This window comes from Plectropomus leopardus, chromosome 10, assembly GCF_008729295.1.
Source record: "Plectropomus leopardus isolate mb chromosome 10, YSFRI_Pleo_2.0, whole genome shotgun sequence".
In the NCBI taxonomy this organism is placed as follows: Eukaryota; Metazoa; Chordata; class Actinopteri; order Perciformes; family Serranidae; genus Plectropomus; species Plectropomus leopardus.
In genome coordinates, this window is record NC_056472.1 from 29819862 (window position 1) to 29841924 (window position 22063).

Consider the following 22063-nt stretch of genomic DNA (forward strand, 5'->3'; position numbering starts at 1 on the left):
CGATGAAAAAAGGTTAGACAACATTGGAAGACTTTAATCTGCACCTTCACACAGACAAGTCCTTCTCACACGAGTCACATGACTAGAAAACAAAGTGCCAAGTTAACACAGCTCACTCAAACACAACAGCCGAACTTTAAACGAATCACTGCTCTACAGGATCACTGTGAAAGTAAAAACTAATGCAAGTTTTCTGCAACACGTAAAAGCAAAGAACAGCAGTCAAACAGAACAACAGAGTGAAATCAAGATGGAAACAAAACAGGACGTCTGCGAGTAAACCTGCAGAAAGACGAGACGGGGAATCTGTTAACAGCAGCTAGACGTTAAATACCTTTAAAGAGTCAGCCGGTTACACTTTTGATTCACTGCAACATTTAGTAAGGGATCCAATTTGGCTCTGCAGCTTCATTAAAGGGCGAGTCCACCCCAAAATCAAAAATATATAGAATTTTGAGTGACAAATAGTACTACAGGTACACAACATAAATGACATTGACAAACACTTGTCTTTTCATGCAGTAATGTTTTGACAGCAGATGACAAAAATCACTGATATTTCACCTGCTGAAAGAATAAAGGTGAGTTTCAGTAAGTATGCAGGTAACGTGGTTACGTTAGTGGTAACTTTAATGTAGTCATGTAGTATGCGGTCGAAATCTCAGCGGAACAAGTTGCCTTGGATGTTTTTTTTTTTATTTTTATTTTTTCAAAGATTATTTTTTTGGGCTTTTATTACCTTTAATTGACAGGACAATGTGAGCGTGAAATTACATTGCAATTTTTTAGAAATTCTGCCATGAAATCAGGCATTTTTGGCTGCAACATTAGCCTCCTGCAGACAGATTTTTTGCAATCTCATAAGTTTAGTGCACCTACACTCTGCGACATGGATCTTAATAAACTTGGGTAAGACATCAAATTTGATTTTTTGCAGAGTGTGCGATGACATCACCTGCTGAATCGCAGGCTATGACGTACGTCCATAAACGTATTAGCACGTACAAGCATTTGGCAGTGTCGCTCTGATCGGTGCATCGTTTCATGCTGCGTTACTGTTGGTTGGTTAAAGGATGTTGGTCGCTACAGCAGTCAAAGTGAGATCTTCATCCCAAATTTTAAACACTGTCAAGAGTTTTATCCCAGGCTGTTTGATCATATGGCCGTGACAACAGCCATCCTTGAACGTCTGTCACTGTGCGATGTAGGACCACCGTTTTAGAGCCATGACCAAAAATATCGCTCTATTACTGTCACAATGATCACTTTTGTCTGGGACAGCCTAAAATCACTCCATGTATACTGGGCCTAAGAGGAAAGAATATTTTTGATTTGGGGGTGAACTGTCCCTTTAACAAATGAACGTCATTCATATTCTCTTTTATTAATTAGTAAGTCATTGAGTATATAAAATGTAAGACGGTGGTGACAAATGTTGAAAACTATTACCCTGTATCCAAATTTATGTCTACAAATTATTTTTTCGGAAAATTATTCCGATTTTGTTCTCAGCAGCTATAAAATAGTCTCGATACCATCTGATAACAATGCATACATTAAACATGCAGTGATTCTTTTAAAATGTGACAAGTCTGATGACAAAGTAATGTTCAATACAAATCAGCCTTGAAGTTCAAAGACACATTTGAATAAAACTGAAAACTTACATGAACTGCAGCCTGTGGGTTTCTGAGGCCGTCTCCGCTCTGCTTCACTCGAGCTCAGCCAGTCCGCTGCTCACCAGCGGCAGATGAACCAACTCGTCGTCCTCGTTGTACAGCAGCACGGTGAGCTCTGGTTCGCGGGCCTGAAAAAAACAAGGAGAGCACATGAAGGCTGTGAAGAGTCTCGTACTCTCATGAGACCACAGGTTTGACAATAAACTGGGAGTTTTTACACAGATTTAAGTATCAGGTGTTTTGATGTCTTTTAATCTACTCCTTTTTGCCTCCAATACTCTCTTGACTCCTGGTAGTGAGCTGTAGCTCTGGAAATTTAAAAAATCTATCTATAATCTACAAATTAAAATACTGAATACTGCCAATCACTGCATTAGAAAAAGCAAAGTCTGTAAGCTAGTTAACAGAGATGTTACTGCAGCTTTCAAATGTTTAAGAAAAATCATTTTTGCAAATGCTTGATGAGTAAGGGAACACAATAAGCACAAAATGTTATGGTGCTCAAGACTTAATGTAAACAGAACTTTTTTTTATTTCCTACACAGGGTACCTTTAATGCTTTTAAACCTGGATCAACATCACTTTTGTGCTGCTTAAAAACACGAAGAAAAAATGGCAATAACCAACTTGTGTAAAATTACCATAATCACATATTTTAATTTATTTTACAGAATTATTACAATTTTCAGACACTATTTTTGAGGTAATTCCCTTGTCTGTTTTTTTCTTCAAGTAATTTACTTGTACTTCCTACAAATTTTTTTTGGTTATTTCTCCTTAAGTTCATCTTCGTGTCAAACTTTTGAAAGAAATCAAGCCATTTTCTCAGGTTTCTATGGGTTAAATCATCTAGGTTCATTAACAGAAACATAATAAAGGCTCTTTATTCATATAACAGTAACGTTGTGTTTATTACCACAACAGAGGCTGTGATGTTGTTGTGCAGCAGGTCGATCATGTCCATCGCAGCCTTCACGCTCCACCCGGGGCTGTAGGGCAGCACGTCTTCCTGCCTGTTGACACTCGGAGCCCTGAAGCCGCCGACTTTGACCTTGAGGGCCCGCGACGGAAACCGCAGCAGCTCAGCCGGCATCTGACGCAGCCTGACAGGAAGTGACAGAATAACACAGCACTTGCTGATCAGCCATGTTCATGGCATATAAAAGAGTCTGGAGATAAGCAAACATGTTTTCGAGCTCTGAGTATATTTATGGGACCTCCAAAATTCAATCTTTCCATTTAAACAGAAACACAAGTTCTCTAATAATCACTTTTACATGAAGTCCTTTAAATAAAAATCTGTGTACTGAGCTGCTACCATGGCTGTCATTTCTGAGTGACTCCAGTCTGTTATTTGAATAAAACCGTCCTCCTTCAGTGTGTGAACTTCATACTTGCTGGGGGGCAGAGTGTCGTCCGAGCCAAAGTCGACGTGTTGCACCAGGATGATGACGGGCTCCACGCTGTTGAACTTGATCAGTTTGGCCCGGTAGAACATCCCGTCACTGTACTCGGCCAGACACGGACAGCCTGCAAACCACGAGCACTATGTCAGAGAACTTACTGAACTTTGCACAGAAATGGATGATCCTCTGCAGCTGCAGTGATCGTAATCCTCTGCAGCCACAGTGATCGTAATCCTCTGCAGCCGCGGTGATCCTCTGCAGCCGCAGTGATCCTCTGCAGCCACGGTGATCGTGATCCTCTGCAGCTGCGGTGATCCTCTGCAGCCGCAGTGATCCTCTGCAGCCGCAGTGATCGTGATCCTCTGCAGCCGCAGTGATCCTCTGCAGCTGCAGTGATCCTGATCCTCTGCAGCCGCGGTGATCCTCTGCAGCCGCGGTGATCCTCTGCAGCCGCAGTGATCGTGATCCTCTGCAGCCGCAGTGATCGTGATCCTCTGCAGCCGCAGTGATCGTGATCCTGTGCAGCCGCAGTTATCATGATCCTCTGCAGCCGCAGTGATCATGATCCTCTGCAGCCGCAGGGATCATGATCCTCTGCAGCTGCAGTGATTGTGAACGTCTGCAGCCGCAGTGATTGTCTGCAGCTGCAGTGATTGTCTGCAGCCGCAGTGATTGTGAACGTCTGCAGCCGCAGTGATTGTCTGCAGCTGCAGTGATTGTCTGCAGCTGCAGTGATTGTGGGTATAAAAATATTTTCAACACCCCCATTCATGTCCGGAAACACGTGCAGTAAACACAGTGAGATGTTACCATGACGAAAGTTGGTGAGTGGTTGCAGACTGCAAATGTCCGCATTGATTCTGGTCAGAGCCTCATCCAGAGTCTCTCCATCCACCTCCACATCGGCTATTCCCTCCAAAGGCCACAGGAAGAGCTGCAGGACACACAGACAGATACAGATACTGTTATCACAATTTTAAACCATCTTGCAATGTGCTGACTATTTTGAAAATGTATATAATAAGCAATATATTACTTCAAAAGAAAAAACAAAAAAAACAAACTGCAAATTATAATTATAATTATAATTAAAACTTAATCATGTGTTTATTCTTTGGTTTCCATCATTTTCATCAATCAAATTGTATCAAGTGGACTAAAAACAGAAAAAGCTGTTGATTTTATTTTTTCAGTAAATTACAATATGGAACACAGTGCAATGAGGGACAGACAAGACCAAAACAAACAAATCAAAACATAATGCATGGAGTTGCTAGAGAGGAAGGCTTGCCAATAAAGGTGGGTCTTTTATAAAGCTTTTATATGAAATTTTAAGGGAATTTAATAAAAGTTATTTAATGTATTCTTTTGCAAAATTAGGTTATCACTATATTGACCAAAAGAGTTTGTGGTGGACGACCAGAGGAGCAGAAGAGAACAGCCTCCTTTCATCAGCACTTACTTGGTTAGTTCATTAGTACTGCTGCATGTACATCACATGTCTTTTTAATAGTTAATTTTATCTCTGTGGTTAGTAGTTACCTCATTGGGGGTCCACAGGTGCTTTACTCTGACTTGAAACTTCTCTCCCTCCTGTGGCAGGTTCGGGTAGATAAAGGGCCCGAGCATCGGCTCCTCTGGGCCCTTCAGATCCTGGAGACAGAGCATCTGTATCAGTATTTTTCAGATTTACCCTGCAGTGAGTGCATGTCTGCTAAAGACCAGACTCACAAACTGCCTGGAGACTTTAGGTTACAATCAGCTGTGGAAAAGTAATCCAAACCATGTAAGGGGTCAGTTCAGATCTTGAAGTGGGGTTGTATGAGGTGCAGTTCTTATCTACAATGTCTCCTTTCAAAAAGTAAACAAATGTGCGCCGCTATTAGTAAGTTTAAAAACACCATATTATATAAATCACATTGTAATACCTTAGTGTCAATGTCCCAGTCATCCAGGAGGGCAGGAGACATCACTGAGGGTCCCTGCAGATAAGCACAGATATTACTGTGTGAATTATGAAGCTGCTGCTTTATCCTGGGAAACAGAAAAAAAAAAAAAACACACACACACACACACACCCTCTGTGCCGGGACGGTCTGGTCCATAGAGGCATGTTCGTGGTGACACAGGATCCTGCTGAGACTCATCCCGTCCAGGAAGAGCTCAACCGTCAGGGTGTCCCTCGGGTCAGTCGGCAACTCCTACCACATAACACACCATGTTGAAATACCCAACTTTACAGCAGAAATAAACATATTATCAGTCTGGTACAATAAAAAACAAGACAAAAAACTATTTTGGTCTCAAAATTCATAGCAACTGTATAGGGGTTGGATTAATTTGATTTATTTCAAACATGTAAAAAAAAAATAGAGAGACGGTTCTACAAACAAGCAGACAGACAAAAGAAGTAGTGAAAAACATAAGGCAAAATAAATCGTCAAACACATCAAGACTTGGTTTACTTATTCAAAAGGGAATGAGAAGTACAAAGTTATTTATTCCCACCACTTCTCCATTAGTTACATTTAAATTAACCCAGCTTCCTTATTGATTTAAACCTTTACTCTTAATGAAACACACACAGAATGGTTAAAAAGAGAAAAAAGAAGAGAAAGTAAACCCACAAAACATAAATTCATACAGTTGACAGTACATTCACCATAAAAAGGTACTAATTGTATTTTTACCATGACTTGCATGTCCACGCGGCGGTTCATCAACAAATTCTTCAGCAAAGCCACTCCATCCTTCTGCCACTTCCCGCCAACCTGAAGAGACAGAGAGAACGTAAATTCCAATAATTATGGTATATCAAACGAGTGTAAGGGCATCACCTCAATTCGCTGAAGAAGACCCTTGAAAAGCTAGTAAGTGGACTTTTGAGTTGACATTACTATGATAAAGAACTAATGGAGGTCCCGAAACACACACAAACTCTTACCGGGGTGATGCCGTGCAGCTGGCAGGGCATGCAGAGCTGAGGAACATCGTCACACAGCAGCATCGGGTACACATGGACCACTGGGATGTTCTCCACCAGGCCGTAGTCCACATATTGTACCTGGAGACACAAAAACACAGCACATTACAAAAAAAAGGCACGTTAGAGGTGTATTTCTTCACTAACAAGAGCAGCTACCACTGACACACAACTCTTCGTTGTGTGTCAATGATTGGTGAATCTACTTTAAATGGTTCATTAAATTAGAGGTAAATGATTTTTTCAGTCTTTCTGACCTTAACGTGTCCGCCCAGCACCTCCAGCAGCTGCCCGCGATACCAAAACATATCAGGTCCGATGACGGCGCAGCCCATGACCGACTTCCAGGTGTAGGGCCTCTGCCTGGGCAAAGTCTTCATGCTCTGCTGAATCCTCTCTGTAAGCTGCTCCAGGTGACACTCTGACACACACATACACACACACACACACACACACACACACACACACACACACACACACTTATATTTTTATAACTAAGAAAAAATCCTAGGAAAGGAAAACTTGGTCCTTGTAAACAACATTGAACACTGAAGCTAGAGAGCTATCTGAAAAGTTACATTTTCAGTGTTGTTTACAATGGCAGGGTCTGCCATTTTACTTATTAGCACAATTCTGGGCTTGTTTTTGGTTCCAGAAGCATCAAAATTATATTGTTTTTGCTTTATGATGATAGAAGAATTCATGTAAATCTAAATATGTTTTGTCAAATTACTGCAGCCTTTGGTGCAAATGTAAACACTCCCCTAAAACTACAGAATACACTTTTCAAGACAAGTTTGCAGCTTGCACTTTAACCCCAAAAAGGAAATTCAGTTTGCCTTTGTTAATTTTTACTGCTAAAATAAAAGCAAAAGTTGTTCTGGGTAATTAATTTGTCGTTTGTTTTTAAGAAGGAAATTATTTTTAGTCCATATCACCCAGCCAAAACATGTATGTAAGAAATATTCCAAAAAAGTTCAATTTCAGCATTATCTCACTGATAATGTGCGCGTATATTCACCTGCATTCTGTGTTCTGGTGTAAATGAGGCCGTCCTCTCCGATGGCAGAAACAATGACCTGGATGTGACCGAGGCACGGCAGCTCCGGGGGACGGTAAGGCTGAGTCTTTACCTGCACACACAGTCAGGGGACACAAATAAAAAGACCTTTACCTTCAATAACAACAGGGTAATTCAAAGTGCTTTACATAAGATATCAAATGAATTAGGACAAGATATAAAAAAAGCCTTAGATAATATAAAAAAAATAAGATTAAAAAAGGTTTTTATACTGTGTTTTTAGTTATTTATTACATATGTGGACATGTGTGCCTGTGAGAGAGTGTGTGTGTTGTTTTAGGTAGTGTACCGCATTTTTTTTTGTACAATTATGTATATCTTGTTTTTATAGCAACGACAATAAACTGCTGATTGATTGAATAACACTAAAGCTATTCTATTCTATAAGACAAAAATGAGCTAAAATGGAATCAGGCAGATAAAACAGAAGAATATATGCAAGGTATTTTTAAAAGATAGTCCAAAATTCAATTAAATAAAAGGCAGTGCCAAAGAGAAATCTCTTAAACATTGTTTTAAGAGTTTGGTGTGTTAAAACTGAATGCTAATCAAAACTAAACAAAGAATTTGTCCCAGACAGTCTAAGAAGTTACAGTATTTGGGACACAGATATTATTAGCGTTTCTTCTGGCTTTTGTACAGGCTGAATATTGTTCGGGACATAAAGAAATGTGAAAGTGCAAAACATTGTTACCAAGTAATTGCTTAAGTGGCTAATTGTTTTATGCATATTCTATTCAGAGAACATATGATAGTTAAGAAATGCTGAAACACTGCCCTTGTCTTAAACGCCACTCTCAGGACACCTCAGGATATGCTGTTTACAGCGTACAACTAAAATCTTCAAAATCCAGCTTGTGAACTTTGGTTCCATATTTGTGCATCAATCCATACTATGTATTCTGCGTGTGACTGAGTGCACCAACTAACAACATACGAGTTCAGTACAAATACACAAACCATTACTGCCCTAATTTACAGGGAATCCAAGTGAATATAAATTGTTTTTTGCCCAAAGTATCTATGTTTGTGTGTGTGTGTGTGTGTGTGTGTGTGTGTGTGTGTGTGTGTGTGTGTGAGATCACCTTCTCAGCAGACATTATGGTGCGTGGGGTTGGTTTTGGAGGAGAGGGAGAGATGACGAGGGATGGGGAGGGGAAAGGAATGAGAGGAGGGGTTGTTGATTGTGAGGTTTTTGTCTGTGCCTCGCTCACTGGAGACTGCGCATCCGTTTCTTTGGGTTTTTCAATGACAGCATCTCTGCACACATTTAGGAAGGAAACGGGTACTCACTAACATTAAACAGACAAAACTTAATAGTAGTCACTGACTTCTGGAACAACCTCCCGGCCATCAAAAATGTAGTGAAAAGCTTCTAAATTATCATACAAATTGTGACTGTGGAGGGAGTTAGCAAATACAGCCCAACTTAAGATTTTAACAAAAATTTAAAGTAAATATAAAATAAAAAGCATTTAGGAAATTATTCCATCTGTATTTGTTAATTTTAGAGCTCCTAAAATACCACAAACAGAGGTAGTCTAAAAGAGATATGAAGAAGAGAAAAGACATGTTGCTCTCGTTATTCAAGAGCTACAAATCTTTACTCTCTCACACAGACACAGACACACACACACAGACAGACAGACACACACACACACACACACACACACACACACACACACACACACAGACCTTGGCTTTCTCTCCCTGAGGGCGAGACCCTCGCTGGTCAGAAAGTCTGCAATGCTGACAAACTGTCCCATACTGTTGGAGCAGAACAGAGTGACAGGCACTGGGCACTCATCTGTCAGCTCCTGGAGAGAGAAGAGGGAGACAGGCGCGCTAAAACGAGGTCATCGCAGCAACAAAGAAAAGAAATGCAGAGTGGAGTGCAAAAGTAAAATGCGTTCAAGCATTATATTGCAAGAAGTGGTACACCACTGTCACTAGTACAGACCTTCTGTTGCAGCTGTAACACATTGCACGCGTGAGCAGCACGTTGCAGAACCTGCTGGGTTTTTTTTCTAGTGCCCAATGTTAACATGGAAAAACGGGTTAGAGCGATCACATTGCCTGTATGAGTAGTGCTTGTATGGCGTGTCTCAGCTGCTTGTCTGCTGAGCCACATCTAGAGAAACAGTGGCTCGCTGATTTTTTCTGTGTGCCATGCACGGTTGTCAGCAGAAGCAGACAGTGCAAATGGTGTTTTGATAATTATATTGACTCTTTACCACCTTTTATGACAGTTTCAATGTCTGTATCTGTCACAGAGATGAAGAAATACAGATATATATGTTTTATTCAAATTTTCCTGCTTCTGTTACAAAATAAAAGTCCTCTGACAACATCTCTGTTGACAGAATCCCATCAGTTGCTGACACAAGGTGTTTTATTGTGAAACATTTGCAGGACCATGTTGTTGACAATGCAGGAGCTTGCACAACTTCATAAATGAGTACAACATGTACTTATTAATGTGACAATACTGTACTCATAGCAGAAGTGTCAAAGCAACAACTCAGAGCAAGAGCAAGAGCAAGAGTGGGGCAAGAAGGAGCTGAACGAATCACTGCAGTACATGCAGCTCTACAATGAAGTAAGATTTTACTCATTTTAAATAGAGAAAAAAATAGAAAATATTTAACTTTACAAACTATGCCGTGTAGGTAAATGAAACTTCAGCAAAAAACTTAAGCAAAAGGACAAAGAAATGGGAGCATAAGGAGAGGAAAGAGAGACAGACCTTAATGGTCACAACAGCCGAGGCTCCGGTCAGGTAATACGAAAACGAGTCGCAGGCTGTCGCCGTCCAGGTGGAACGGCCTCCTGCTGGCCTGAAAGACAGAAAGAAAGAAAGAAAGAAAGAAAGAAAGGGGAGTGAGGATGAAGTCTTTAATTTAAGACTGTTAAGCGTCACTATTCCAGCTCCACGCTTTTAATTCAGTCTTTAAGATAGACATTGTGATAAACAGTACATCAGGGCGTGTCTTTGTTTTGGATGGATAGATACTGTACGTGTCTTTGTGCATGTATAAATACAGTGTTTGTGTGTAACCTTATGTCGGTGAGAGTGCACTCCAGTGCCAGAGAGCCTGTTAAGGAGGAAGGCAGTGGCCGCAAGTTGCTGATATCGAGCTTCACCGTCTTGCCATGGTCACAGCGCATCACCTGGAACCAGCAGGGAGAGAAACACGGTCACTGTTATCAATTCAAACAAGCGTTAAAGCATTTCATGACTTACATGATGGTGGATTTGTAAAACTAGGCGGTATATGCTTTAGAAAGATGCAAAAACTTTTAAAATTGGTGCTACATGACCAGAGGACAAAAAGGACTGTGGCATTGGCTTTTGCTCAAGAGGTAGAAAACCTACAACTACCAGAATGCACTGCTCTGCACCAGACCAATAAACACTCCCAACATATGAAAAACAAAAAGGTGGCCTACTGAGAAGAATCTCTTCTTACAGTTAAAGAGGAAATTAAAATATGTTTCTGAAAACATTTTAGATAAGAAAAATGCAAAGCTGTGAAAAATCTTGATTTATATTTGATCAGTGCTGCTTAGTTTTACTGTTTGATCTTTTCATTTTCAGCCTCCTTTTTTACATTGCAGGAAACAGAATGACACCTGCTTCTTATTCACAAATTCTCATATTACAGCCAAACAATGCACTAAAATACATTTCTGCAAACACTGAGTGCAGTAAAACTATCTTAAGTTCAAAACAGGAAAGTTTAGTTCAGAGCTCTTACTGTCCCTCAAGGGGAAATTTGATCTGCAGTTGGCGGAGATATACATTTAAAAATACAATAATCAGACACACAGGACATCATAGCAGCACACAACCAAACTTAATTAAAAGCAATCCCGATCAACAGCAAAAGTTAAAGTAAAAGCATCAATGAAGGTCATCTAAAAGGAGTGAGCTCAGTCAACCATGTACAAATGTATTAAACAACTTATATCTCAAAACTTTAGGGATTTCTAGATATTACATAATGTATTAAATTGTATAAAAATCATAGTGTGCTATACACTGTATTCATGTTCTATACTGTATACAGCAGTACAATATAGAACCTGTACACAACACCTGTATATTGAATATGTTTATGTAATGAATGAATTCATGTAATGTGTGCAAAAATCCGATTTTTTTGCTTTAGCACAAAGTTCATGTCTGGTGAAAATGAGCTGAGGGAATGAGCGGGGAGATTTAGGCGCTGGTTAGATGGAGCGACGTTCACCAAAGTTCATTTACAGATACTTTCCACATTTTATGATACAAATCTGGTTAAAAATATGCAAAATATCCCTTCAAGTCATAATAATATTTCATAAATGCTCATTTTGTAACTTTGTAACCATGCATTCAAGATCAAGCGTGTACATTAAAACTCTGACTTACTGAATAAAACTTTCCTGTGTTGCAGTAAAATGGCTTAAAAAAAAAAAAGATGCAATAGAAGACAAATCACTACTTTCCACCTTTTCTGTGTAGGTAACAGTTTTCAAACCTCTGCAATGTTGTTGGATAAGACGTCAGAGCAGATCTGTCCTCTCTCCCAAACCCCGTTAATGAGAGCAGCACAATACATGTCCGCCTTCCACACCACATCCTGTGGCTCCATTAGTGCACACTCCTTCTTCAACAGCTCGCAAATCCTGAAAAAAACAGCAAGAGGAACACAGCACATTGAGCTGCTTAATCCAAAAGAGACACTTTGTTCTGTTTTTGTGAGGTTTCAGGGAATGGGATAAAATACACTCAATTCTCTAGCCTCTCAGGATACCTCGTATCAGTGTTGCATTTACCCCCTGCACATCGATCGACCATTTAAAAAAAAAAGTTATAACTGCATAAATTTAAATGAAACCACAGGAAAATCAATATTACTGATGCTTGTCTATGGAGGTCTACGGGCAGGACGTCCGAGTGCATTGTGTAGCTGCACGAAATGTGATTGGTTCGTGGTGATTGAGGGCGGGGCTTAGCAATAGGTCAATTAAGGCATTATTTTTAGATTAATTAATTTAATGCCTTTTAAGACTTTTTATGGATCCATAGGAACCTTGTAAGTAATCTACTTGAAGTTATTAGTTGATGGTTAAAATAGTTGATTAACAGACTAGTAGATTAACAGAAAATAAACAGACTCCTTGTTTCAGCATTAGCGGGAGGGATTTATAAAAGCAGGATCTATAGTAAACACTGAGCAGTGCAGACAAATCTGGCTCCTAAATAGAAGAAAGAAAACAAAAATTCACTTTTTAACTTCTGACCTTTTGAGTTGAGAGTCATACTGGGTAAACTGGACGTAGAAGCTGCTCGGTGAGTTGACGTGACTGACTCTGACTTTCAGGTCTTTTAGTTGATCAGATAACTTCAGCTGAGGCTGAAACTCCAGCTGCTCCTCACTCTGCTCTCCCAGAATTTTCTGGTCCGGGTTATCCACGCCATTCGTTGCGAAGCCAAGCTCGAGTGGGGGGTCCCATACGACAGAATCATCGACAGAGGGCCTGGCGTCCTTGGACTGAAGTCTGCAGGAGAAGTAAGGGGAGACAGTGGGGGCAGTAAGAAGAAAAAGATGTAAAATGAAGATAATGTATGAAATAGAAGAGGAGGGACAGGAAGAGGTTTTTTTGTTTTATATATGATGACTTTTAAGGAGAAGAGAAAAAGAAATCTCTGATTCCAGCTTCTTAATTGTAAATATTTTCTGGTTTCTCTAGGCCTCTGTGACAGTAAAGAGATTATCTTTCAGGTTTTTAAAAACAAGACATTTAAGGGCTTGGGCTTTGGGAAACACTCAACAGTTTTTTTGTAATTTTTCAGCCACCTTTTTGTGTTTTTAGTAATTATATCCACATTGCTGGTCATTATTTATCAAAAATCTGTTATTATTTTGTGAAGACGACAACAGTTAAGCCGACAATTTCGCTGCTACATCGATATCAAGGTATTTGGTAAAAATTATTGTGATACTTCATTCCTCATATCGCCCAGCCCTCCTTGGATATTAAAGTTGTTGAAAGTCTTACCCCTCTTTAAAGGAGGCCAGCTCCTCTTTGACCAGCAGCTCAGCGATGTTGGCTTGTGGCCCGTTCAGGCCGCTCTCGAACAGTTTCACCGGCAGAGGCATGGTCTTGGGGACTCTTTCTGGACGGGTACAAGGGAGAAAATGAAAATGCTGACAAAAGCACACTACATAATGGATTTTGGTGACAAATGAGTGCTCTGCATCCAAGACACACACTGAAATCAGACACACAGATACCATAGAACCTCAAATAAAAGCCTAATTAGACGCAGAGTCCCTTTTATTGGCTGGGTGTGGCTGCACGTTTTGACAAATCAATGCCTGTCTCAATCAGAAGCCTGGTCTGGCTGCCATGCAGATTATTTTTATAGAAGTTCTTTGAGTGTATAAAACCAGGGTGTTGGCTCCCGGCTGGAGCTAATGTTAGTCAGCTGCTTAGATCAGAAGTACAATATGTCTATAGGTTTAATTTTTTGGCGATATGGATATGCTACAGACATGGTTAGCTTGGTAAGAATCTCCACAATTCAGTCATTTAGTTAATTTTACTGACACAATGAGCACCAGAGACGACAGTATTGCCAGCATAGTAAAAAAAAAGAGAAACAAAAGGGAGATAAGTATATGTAGAAAACTATTTTTTAGAATTCGAAGAAAAAATGTCCATTGAACCATATTCATAATGTATATATTTAAAAAAAAATTCTTGCTTTTTTTGTAATTTTTTTCCACTTTCTTTTTTTTTTTTTTTTAAATATTCCATCAATTTTTTGGTACGCAAATTTCTTTCTAACTTCTAGGTCATTGCTTCTGTTGCTCATTTCTTTCTTCCAATTTTTTTTTTTAAATGTCCCTAATAAAAGCTTGTTATGCTCAGTGATTTAAGAAAATAACAGCCTGGGCTATAATTGAAGTTTTACAGTAGTTCATGTTACTGCTTAATTGCCCCAGGCACACAGTACCTGTAGCAACAATAGTGACCAGTTTCTGGTGAGCCAGGCTGATGAATCTGTTGGTGCAGGCGTCACTCCAGGTCTCTCCATCCAGAGGAATCACATCTGACAAACAGCACGGGATTGCCTGGACAGCAGAAGAGACACCTCCTCTTGACTTAACCCAGCACTCTTCAAGAGTTTAAATTATTGCAAATATAAGTAAATATAATATAAGTAATTTATTTAGTAATGCAAAATGCCAACATGTTAGTGTGATGTTCAAGTGTATGTGTCATAACATATGTGCCTATATGAGATATTTGGTGGTAAATGTTTGTGTAAAAGTAAAAACCTATTCTAAAACATGTATTGGCATATATTTCCAATTTGAATGCCACTGATTTTTTTTGGAAATATTTGCAGCATACTGTAGAGGCCAGGACAGTCAAAGATCTGAGATTATTTTTAATCTAATCAGTGACTAAGTATCAGTTGGTCAATAAAAAGCTGCTTTCTCACCATGGAAGGAAGGGCAAAGAACTCGTCCTTTATCTTCCTCAAGTCGCTGACCGACAAGATTTTCTTATTTCCGAAGTCAACATAACGCACCTCCACTTTTCTGCCCCCTGGATGACCTATACACACATACGCACACACACACAAACGCAGTGATCCAGTGCACTAAAACATTAGTTCTAGTCTCTGTAACAAAACTAATAGTTTTAACAAATAACAACATCAAAGTCTTATCAGGATATCCTTGAGTTCAGGAGGACGTCCGTGTGAAATTTAAAGAAATTCCTTTGAGGCATTCTTTAAATATTGCATCCACAGGAACAGGGAGCAACAGGCAACCTGAAAGTATTATGCCTTAAGCTGAGGGTGGTCCCATTAATCAAATATACACCATGAATCACGACTTGTTCCATGTGCAATACATTAAATGACCACAGTGCAAACATCAAATAGCAATTGGCACAGCGCTTTTTAAGCCACCTACACGAGACTCGCTTTGGAGTCTCAGTGCTCTTGCACTTTCCCCGGCTCTCTGCCTCTCAGACACACACACACAAAAAGCAGGCTTTTGCAGGACTTGAGACTGTGACTATTTGGTCACATTTTGCATCCATAGAACAGGACTGTAACTTGATAATACTATTAACATGTAAAATGGAGAGTTGTTATATAAAGACGTTTAATGGTGCCGTGTAACAGTCTAACTTAGTAAGTGCTACTGGTGGAAGTGCAAGCGGGGAGGCGTGTTTTGTATCTGCAGAGCTCCAACTGCGACTATTTAGTCATATTTTGTGACCACGGAGCAGCAGTGCAACTTGCAAATTTTTGTTAAATATAATCTGGAGCTGTTAGTTTATTGTCGTCTCACAGTGAATGAATCCTCACGGTTTAAGGCGTTCTGTTAACAGTTTACCTTTCTGCTAACATTCAACCGTTGACTGGAAGCTTCCAGCCCACAACAAAAAATACACTTTCAGCCAGAGGCGAGCAGGGTCCTTCAAAATAAAAGTGCCACAATTTACGCTTTAACTTATTTAATTATAACAACACTTTTATTTGTTATGTAACTTTATTATAGCAGTACTTTATTGATAGTACTTTATTCACACACACACACACACACACGTTCTCACCTATGACCTGAGCTCTGTACCACTTGTCCTCATAGCGGGCAACACAGGCCTGTTCTTTCTCAGGGCAGTAGATTTTGAGGTCATCTTCTCCAGTCACTGTCGTCCCATTGTAACAATCCTGGAGCTTGGCTGAGAGCAACAAGGACTCCATGTTATCAACCTATTTAGGGAGTGAAGAAGTGGAAAGGAAATTTAGTAACAATAAGTTAATCAAACGAACATCCCTGGCATCTGAGCCTTGTTTTAGCAGATAATATAAATAATGCAAGTGTTTAATTATATTCATATTAGTACCAGTTGGACATAGAAGTCAGCAGGGTTATTGATGTGGGACACAACAGCGATGACCTCTGAGTTTATCTTGGGGTACTCAGGAGGGTAGTACAGCAGGGGCCTCCTGCCCAGCGTCACTGGAGAATAAAATCTGAGGAATTTTGGAAGAACAAGGGTCAGAAATTACATTCAATTACATCTAATAAATATTGATGTGATGATCAGAATTTTTTTCTGGTAACTTGGACAGGCGTACCTGGCCACTTCAATCAAAACGAGGTGCTGTCTGACAGAGATGGGCACATGACTGGACTGGTCCACTGGTGCTTTCCTCAGGTCCACCAGTAAGGAGTCTCTGTCCTGACCCAAAGGCCGCATCTCCACTACAGCAGAGCCAACCATCCTCTGAAATTCAATCTGCGCATTTTCACTCCAACCCTTCGTCTGAACAAACAGGCAACCACACAGTAAGCACACCTCTTACTGCTGCTGTTGTGCTTGCAATAAAATGCATATTAACAACAATATAACATGGCACTGAATATCACAAAACAAATCTGCAGCCTTTACAGACACATGAACTTTACAAGTTCATGTGTCTTTCTCCCAACATCAAAAAAATCAGTACACTCTTTTACCTGCTGTCAAACAAATGCAGGCAGACTTTTAGGCATGTTGCAGCAAATCACTACAGTCAGGCAACATTTTGTCATTTCTATTTATTTATTTTCATAACATCAACGATATTGGTCACCCTTTATGTCTTTTTTGTGCTTCATAATAATCTAACCAATGAAAAGTATTAAAAAAGAGGTTGTAGCTAAGTGTCCTATCTCCATTGGATCCTCAAACTGACGGCAAAACCTCACGACTCCACCATGTGTACACTGAATGAAGTGTCAGAATAAAGCATCTTTGGCGATTTCATCCTACTTCCCAATAAAGAACTGTTTGTACAGTACAGTTGTACAGAGTTCACTTTATAAAAGAGACACTCTATGAAGGCTAAATGCCTTGAATTTTATCAATTTTGATTCCAGTTTCGATTCTTCTTATTGATTCCAAGTTTCGAATCCAATATTGCTGAGCTTAATTTTGGTAAAATATTACTAATATAATGACACATGCAAGTATCTGACCATACATGAAGACTCAATACAAATTTTGATGGTGCAGGGTTCAATTACTGCTTTTTATCTTCCTGAAAAGTAGTGGTTTTAAGAATGTGAGGTGAATGTTTGACTGACTAAAAGCACTTTTTGGATCAACAGGGAAGGGTAGAGCTCTCTGCTGACCACAAACAGCAGACAAAGTTGTAAATAACAGCAAACAATGTGAACTTGGGCGAGCCCCTAGTTCTGTCCTGTTTAGGAAAGAAAAATGTAATTATTTTGGCAAACAGATAATGAATTTATAAAAATCTCAGTGGTCTTACGGGATCATAGGGCACCAGGTCCTTGAGTGAACATCTGATGGCCTGAGGAGCATAATGACCCAGCTCCACATTCTCCGTCTCACCGACCTTCCTCAGGTGGCTGTTCACGGCCTTCAGTGACGACTCAGTGGTCTCCTCATTACTACAAAAGGTGTGAGACAAGAGGGGAGGATGTGCTGGAAGAAAACTACTGAATTACCAAAAAAATGTCACCACCAAGACATATAAACTGCGTCAGCCAAGCATTTATGCTGCACGCTCTATATACATAATGTGTCCCCAAGGTTTACTGGTTTCAACAGGGGATGAACTTTTACTTTATAAAACCTCAGGGAGCTAGTTTTATCTTATTTAAATTTTTACTGAACTTCATAAAAAAGTTGCAGGGAACTTGCTGTATGTGATGTTCAAAGTTTCAGTTTTGATTAAACATTTGTCACAGGCATTTAAACAAAGTTTTGTGTTGGAGTTTGTTAAATTCTAAATATTATTTTCATTTTTATTGTACAGGCATATCAGTTCCAATTAACTGTGATTGGTTTCATTGACTACTAATAATCGGTATTGGTATCAGCCCCGAAAAACCAAAATCAGTCGACCCCTAATGTGTGTGCACCTTCTCTCCATTTGTGTGTGTGTTTACCTCTGTATGGTGAGGTTTTTGGTGAGGCCATAGTCAATGAAGAAGACTTGAATACTGGCCAGCTGTGTGACTGGGCAGACTTTCACAGCCTCCACACATCCGTCCTGCAAGACTTCGACCACAGTGGCCCGACACCAGAGCGCCTCCTTCCACTTGACAAAGATTGTGGAGCCTGAAGTGAAGCAGACAGACAAATGCTGAATCACAGAAAGTGAGAGGTGTGTGATGCACTCTCAGTGTTATTTGGTTTGAAACGCAAAGATAATGTAAGTAGACACAATAAAGATACCTGTTACTTATCATAGAAAATAAAATAAAAGAAAATAATATGGACATTGTTATTGTTATGGGCGTTGTTATTTTTCCTTTAAATAACAACTTAAAGCCAGAAGCAAATAGTCAATTATACAATTTGCAAACAATAGTGGCCTGTAATTGTTTTCACTGAGAGTGAAATGTTTTGCTCGCTGCCTTTGCACTGCCCACATACTCAGAACTCATGAGGAGCAGCACTTATAAACCTAATAAACTTTCTGTCAAATTCACTCAACATTAATTTGATGAAAACTTGGCCTTTAACCATTAACAATACCATAAACTCCCATTGTTTCACAAAATATGCTTAAATAAAATAATAAAAATAACATAATAACAATAATTATAATAATATTCTCCTATTTCCACTTGATGTTTGTTGACACACACATTAACGCACCAGTCTCCACCGTGTCCTTGGAAGTGAAGGAACAACCGTCTCCAAAGCAGAAGTTGTTGATCCTCTTCGACAGGCTCTCGCTCTCTCTTTTCTCGGCCACATACCTAATGTAGAAGTGACTTGGGTTCACAACATGGGTCACCACCACCCACTGGGTGACTAGAAGAGAGGAGAGGGGAGAATGAGAGAGGGAGGTGGAGAAGGGGTACACGGAGGAACCAGTGAATGAGGAAAGATAGCAGAGAAAAAGGATGAGCAGATGGTGGAATTAGGTCCCAAAGTAGTAAGAAAGGAAATGAGGGAGGAAATAAGCAGAAGAGAGGAGATAAAGGGAGACAGGACACAAGATGGAAGAGAGAAGGCAAGGTTTCCAAGGAGGAAGGAGGCAGGGCATGACGAGGAGTAGTGAGGAGGAAATGAGCGAGAGGAGATAAAGAGAAAGATAAGGAAAGGGAGAGTGACAGTGGGGAAGAGGGACAACTGACAGAGAATGAGGTTAGCTGTTTTTATGTTGCAGAGTCAAACTTTAAAGTAGTATTATGGTTGTTTGTGTCTTGGCTGTACAGTATTTAGACTAGGCTCTCAATAAAGGGTGTTAAATGAGTAAATGTCTTATGCTGGCTCATGTCAGGTGATTTGCTGCCAATAAGGAAATACATTTTGCAGTACTTGAAGATGAACTTTTTTATGATAAAAATGGAGCAAACAGATTAGGTTATACACATACAACATGGATATAACTCCCTACCGATTCTCCTGTTGCCAGACGACTGATTTTTCCATTTCCTGTGGATTCTCCAGCTGTCATTAGCCAGCTCAGGGCCGGTGGGAGGAGGGGCTGAAAAAAAGCATTTAACAAAGTAGATTCAGGCGTCTCCTCTGCCTCAGCCATAAGTGATGAAATGTTCTGACTGGATGTGACATTATCGAAATCAAAGTCAAACAGAAACACATGACGAAGTCAAACACACCATTCTCTCGTCCCTCGTCTAACAGCTCCTCAATAATTACGTCTGGAGTTCCAGGATCTGAAGGTGAAGTGCGACTGAACCTGCGACGGGGTCTTGGGCTTGGAGAGGACCCTCGTGACAACGGCCTGTTAGATACTGGGCTCTCCTTGTCCTGTTTTTGTGGGCTGGACAGCTTGGCGGGAATGGGTGAGACATAGTTTCTGGTCCTGCCTTCTGCATGTTGCCAGGGAGACTTTCTGTTGGAGCTGACCGGCTGCGCGGTTTTGGGTGGTGTAACGAACAAGCTGAAAGACAACAGCAGCAGGACTTAAGCCGGACATACGCTGTAGGATTTTAGAAACGTTGTTTATTAATTCCAACTCATATTGTGCGAGTAAATCATCCGTGATGTAAAGCCAAAGATCATGATTAAGGTGCTCACACTGTACGGTCCGACCGTCAATCCACAACCTGAGAGCATGTGTATGTGTAAAAATGGGCTGTTGGCCCCTGCGGGACGTCCTGGCAACAATGCTAACAAGGCAGAAGCATGCTGCCTTGATAATCTGTGCAATCCCATGTGCCGAAATCTCCAAAAAGAAGAGGCGCTGGCACATATGGACTCGCAGATGGTTTGGAGGACGTGGACACTATGATTTGTCCATTTTGCAGAAAGAACTGGAGGTAAGTGAGCTTCTTTAACTGTTGTGAACTCGATAGCTCTGTTTGCCACTTCGCACAGGCACACTGAGAAAAAAAAAAAAAGACACTGACATTGGTGAATACGACTCCTGGCTCTGCTTCAACTGGGCGAGAGCCTGCGTGAATTGACCGAAATTTCTTCAAAATTCATCCAACCATCTGACAGACGTGTGGGAGCAGATGACTGGACCTTGCTCTCCACTGTAAACTGCATGGCAAATGACGCCCGCTGAAGAATTTGGCGTGACTCTAAAAAGAGTTGTGCATCTAAAAACAATACTGAAATATATTTAAGGACTCACCGCTTTGGGTTTCCCATTTCCATCTTCAGGGACAATGCCAGACCCTGGCTCAGACTCTCTGACAGGAAAACACAACTGAAAACCAAAAAACAAACATGCACAAATTCAAAACCAAGGGTCAAAGTCAAAGCTTGTCATCGGAAAATATCCTTGCGTACCTTTTTTTTTTTTTTTTTTTTTTATAACTGTCGTGTAGGGCCGCAACCAATGACTATTTTCAATGTGAATTAATCTTTAGATTATTTTCTTATTTAATCAATTAGTTGTTTGGTCTATAAAATGTCAGAAAATGGTGAAAAAAGTCGATCAGTCTTTTCCTCTCAGCTCAAGATGACACCTTCAAATGCCTTGTTTTGTCCACGTCTCAAAGAAATTAAGTTTAATGTCACACAAAAGTAAAGTAACCAAAAAATATTCAAATATTCAAGCAGAAATCACAGCTCATTCTATTTCTATGGCTGTTTATTTGTGTCATGCACATACTGTTGCAATAGTAAAATAACAAACAAGCTCCGAGGGCCTGCGTCCACAAAGTCTTTTTATTCAGCAGAAACGCGGTCACACTTTTAGGGCTTTGTTCCAAAAACGCAGCGTGTATGTTTTGTCTCTATGACAACAATATCTTGACATAAATGTTAGCTAGGTACCTAAACATAGCTCTACTTTAACATAGGTGTGACTACACAGTTGACAAGCAAACAACACAAACGGTGATAAAAGCACAACACTTGTCAGCAACATTTAGCATCTGGCTGATTAGCTCCCAAGAATATGATTTTCTGTCTTTGTTATGATGTTTTCTGACTGACATATCACACAGCTCCGGACAAGAAGTGACAATAACGTACCTCTCCAAAAACTTCAGAGACTTTAAACTAGAAGCACTTAGACATGCACCCAAAAAGCTGTAAAGCTCTGGAAAAAACATAAACATAAAACACTGCAAGCAAACAAACATCAAACTTTAAGTTTACAAACCTCATTCCAGAGCCCATAGTAATGCATCTCATATCAAAGGACTGCTTATCCACAGGGGCCTGCAACGTCTCCAGGACCTAACAACCACACACAAGCAGCAAAATGAAAAGCAGCCGCTGTATTTCTGCACCACATCATCGTATTATTTGGCTTAAAGTACGTGTTTCAAAAAACATTATAAATTTTGGAAACTGATTGTTGAAAACATGTTACAAAGACCCTTTACTATATGGTACTGAATTGTGGAGTTAGACGGTTGACTGTTTTTTCCCCATTTTCCTGTTC

At 40.1% G+C, this 22063-nt stretch overlaps 1 protein-coding gene across 1 annotated transcript; it reads right to left on the reverse strand.

Annotated features, from left to right (window-relative positions):
* Nucleotides 1-135: 135 nt before the first annotated feature.
* Nucleotides 136-21860, reverse strand: LOC121949292 (RING finger protein 17-like). The gene is made up of 31 exons (XM_042494943.1): nt 21779-21860; nt 20801-20875; nt 19818-20101; nt 19595-19684; nt 18847-19005; nt 18132-18303; nt 17489-17630; nt 16310-16497; nt 16075-16204; nt 15781-15940; nt 14651-14766; nt 14159-14276; nt 13198-13315; nt 12439-12696; nt 11673-11820; nt 10208-10320; nt 9896-9986; nt 8845-8966; nt 8235-8409; nt 7090-7201; nt 6326-6489; nt 6030-6149; nt 5776-5856; nt 5164-5286; nt 5014-5067; nt 4628-4738; nt 3896-4019; nt 3074-3209; nt 2596-2782; nt 1668-1807; nt 136-282 (listed from the first exon to the last, which is right to left on the reverse strand). The coding sequence occupies exons 1-30, from the start codon at nt 21808-21810 to the stop codon at nt 1712-1714; spliced, it is 3999 nt and encodes a 1332-aa protein (XP_042350877.1). The 5' UTR covers nt 21811-21860; the 3' UTR covers nt 136-282; nt 1668-1711.
* Between the last annotated feature and the right edge of the window lie 203 nt (nt 21861-22063).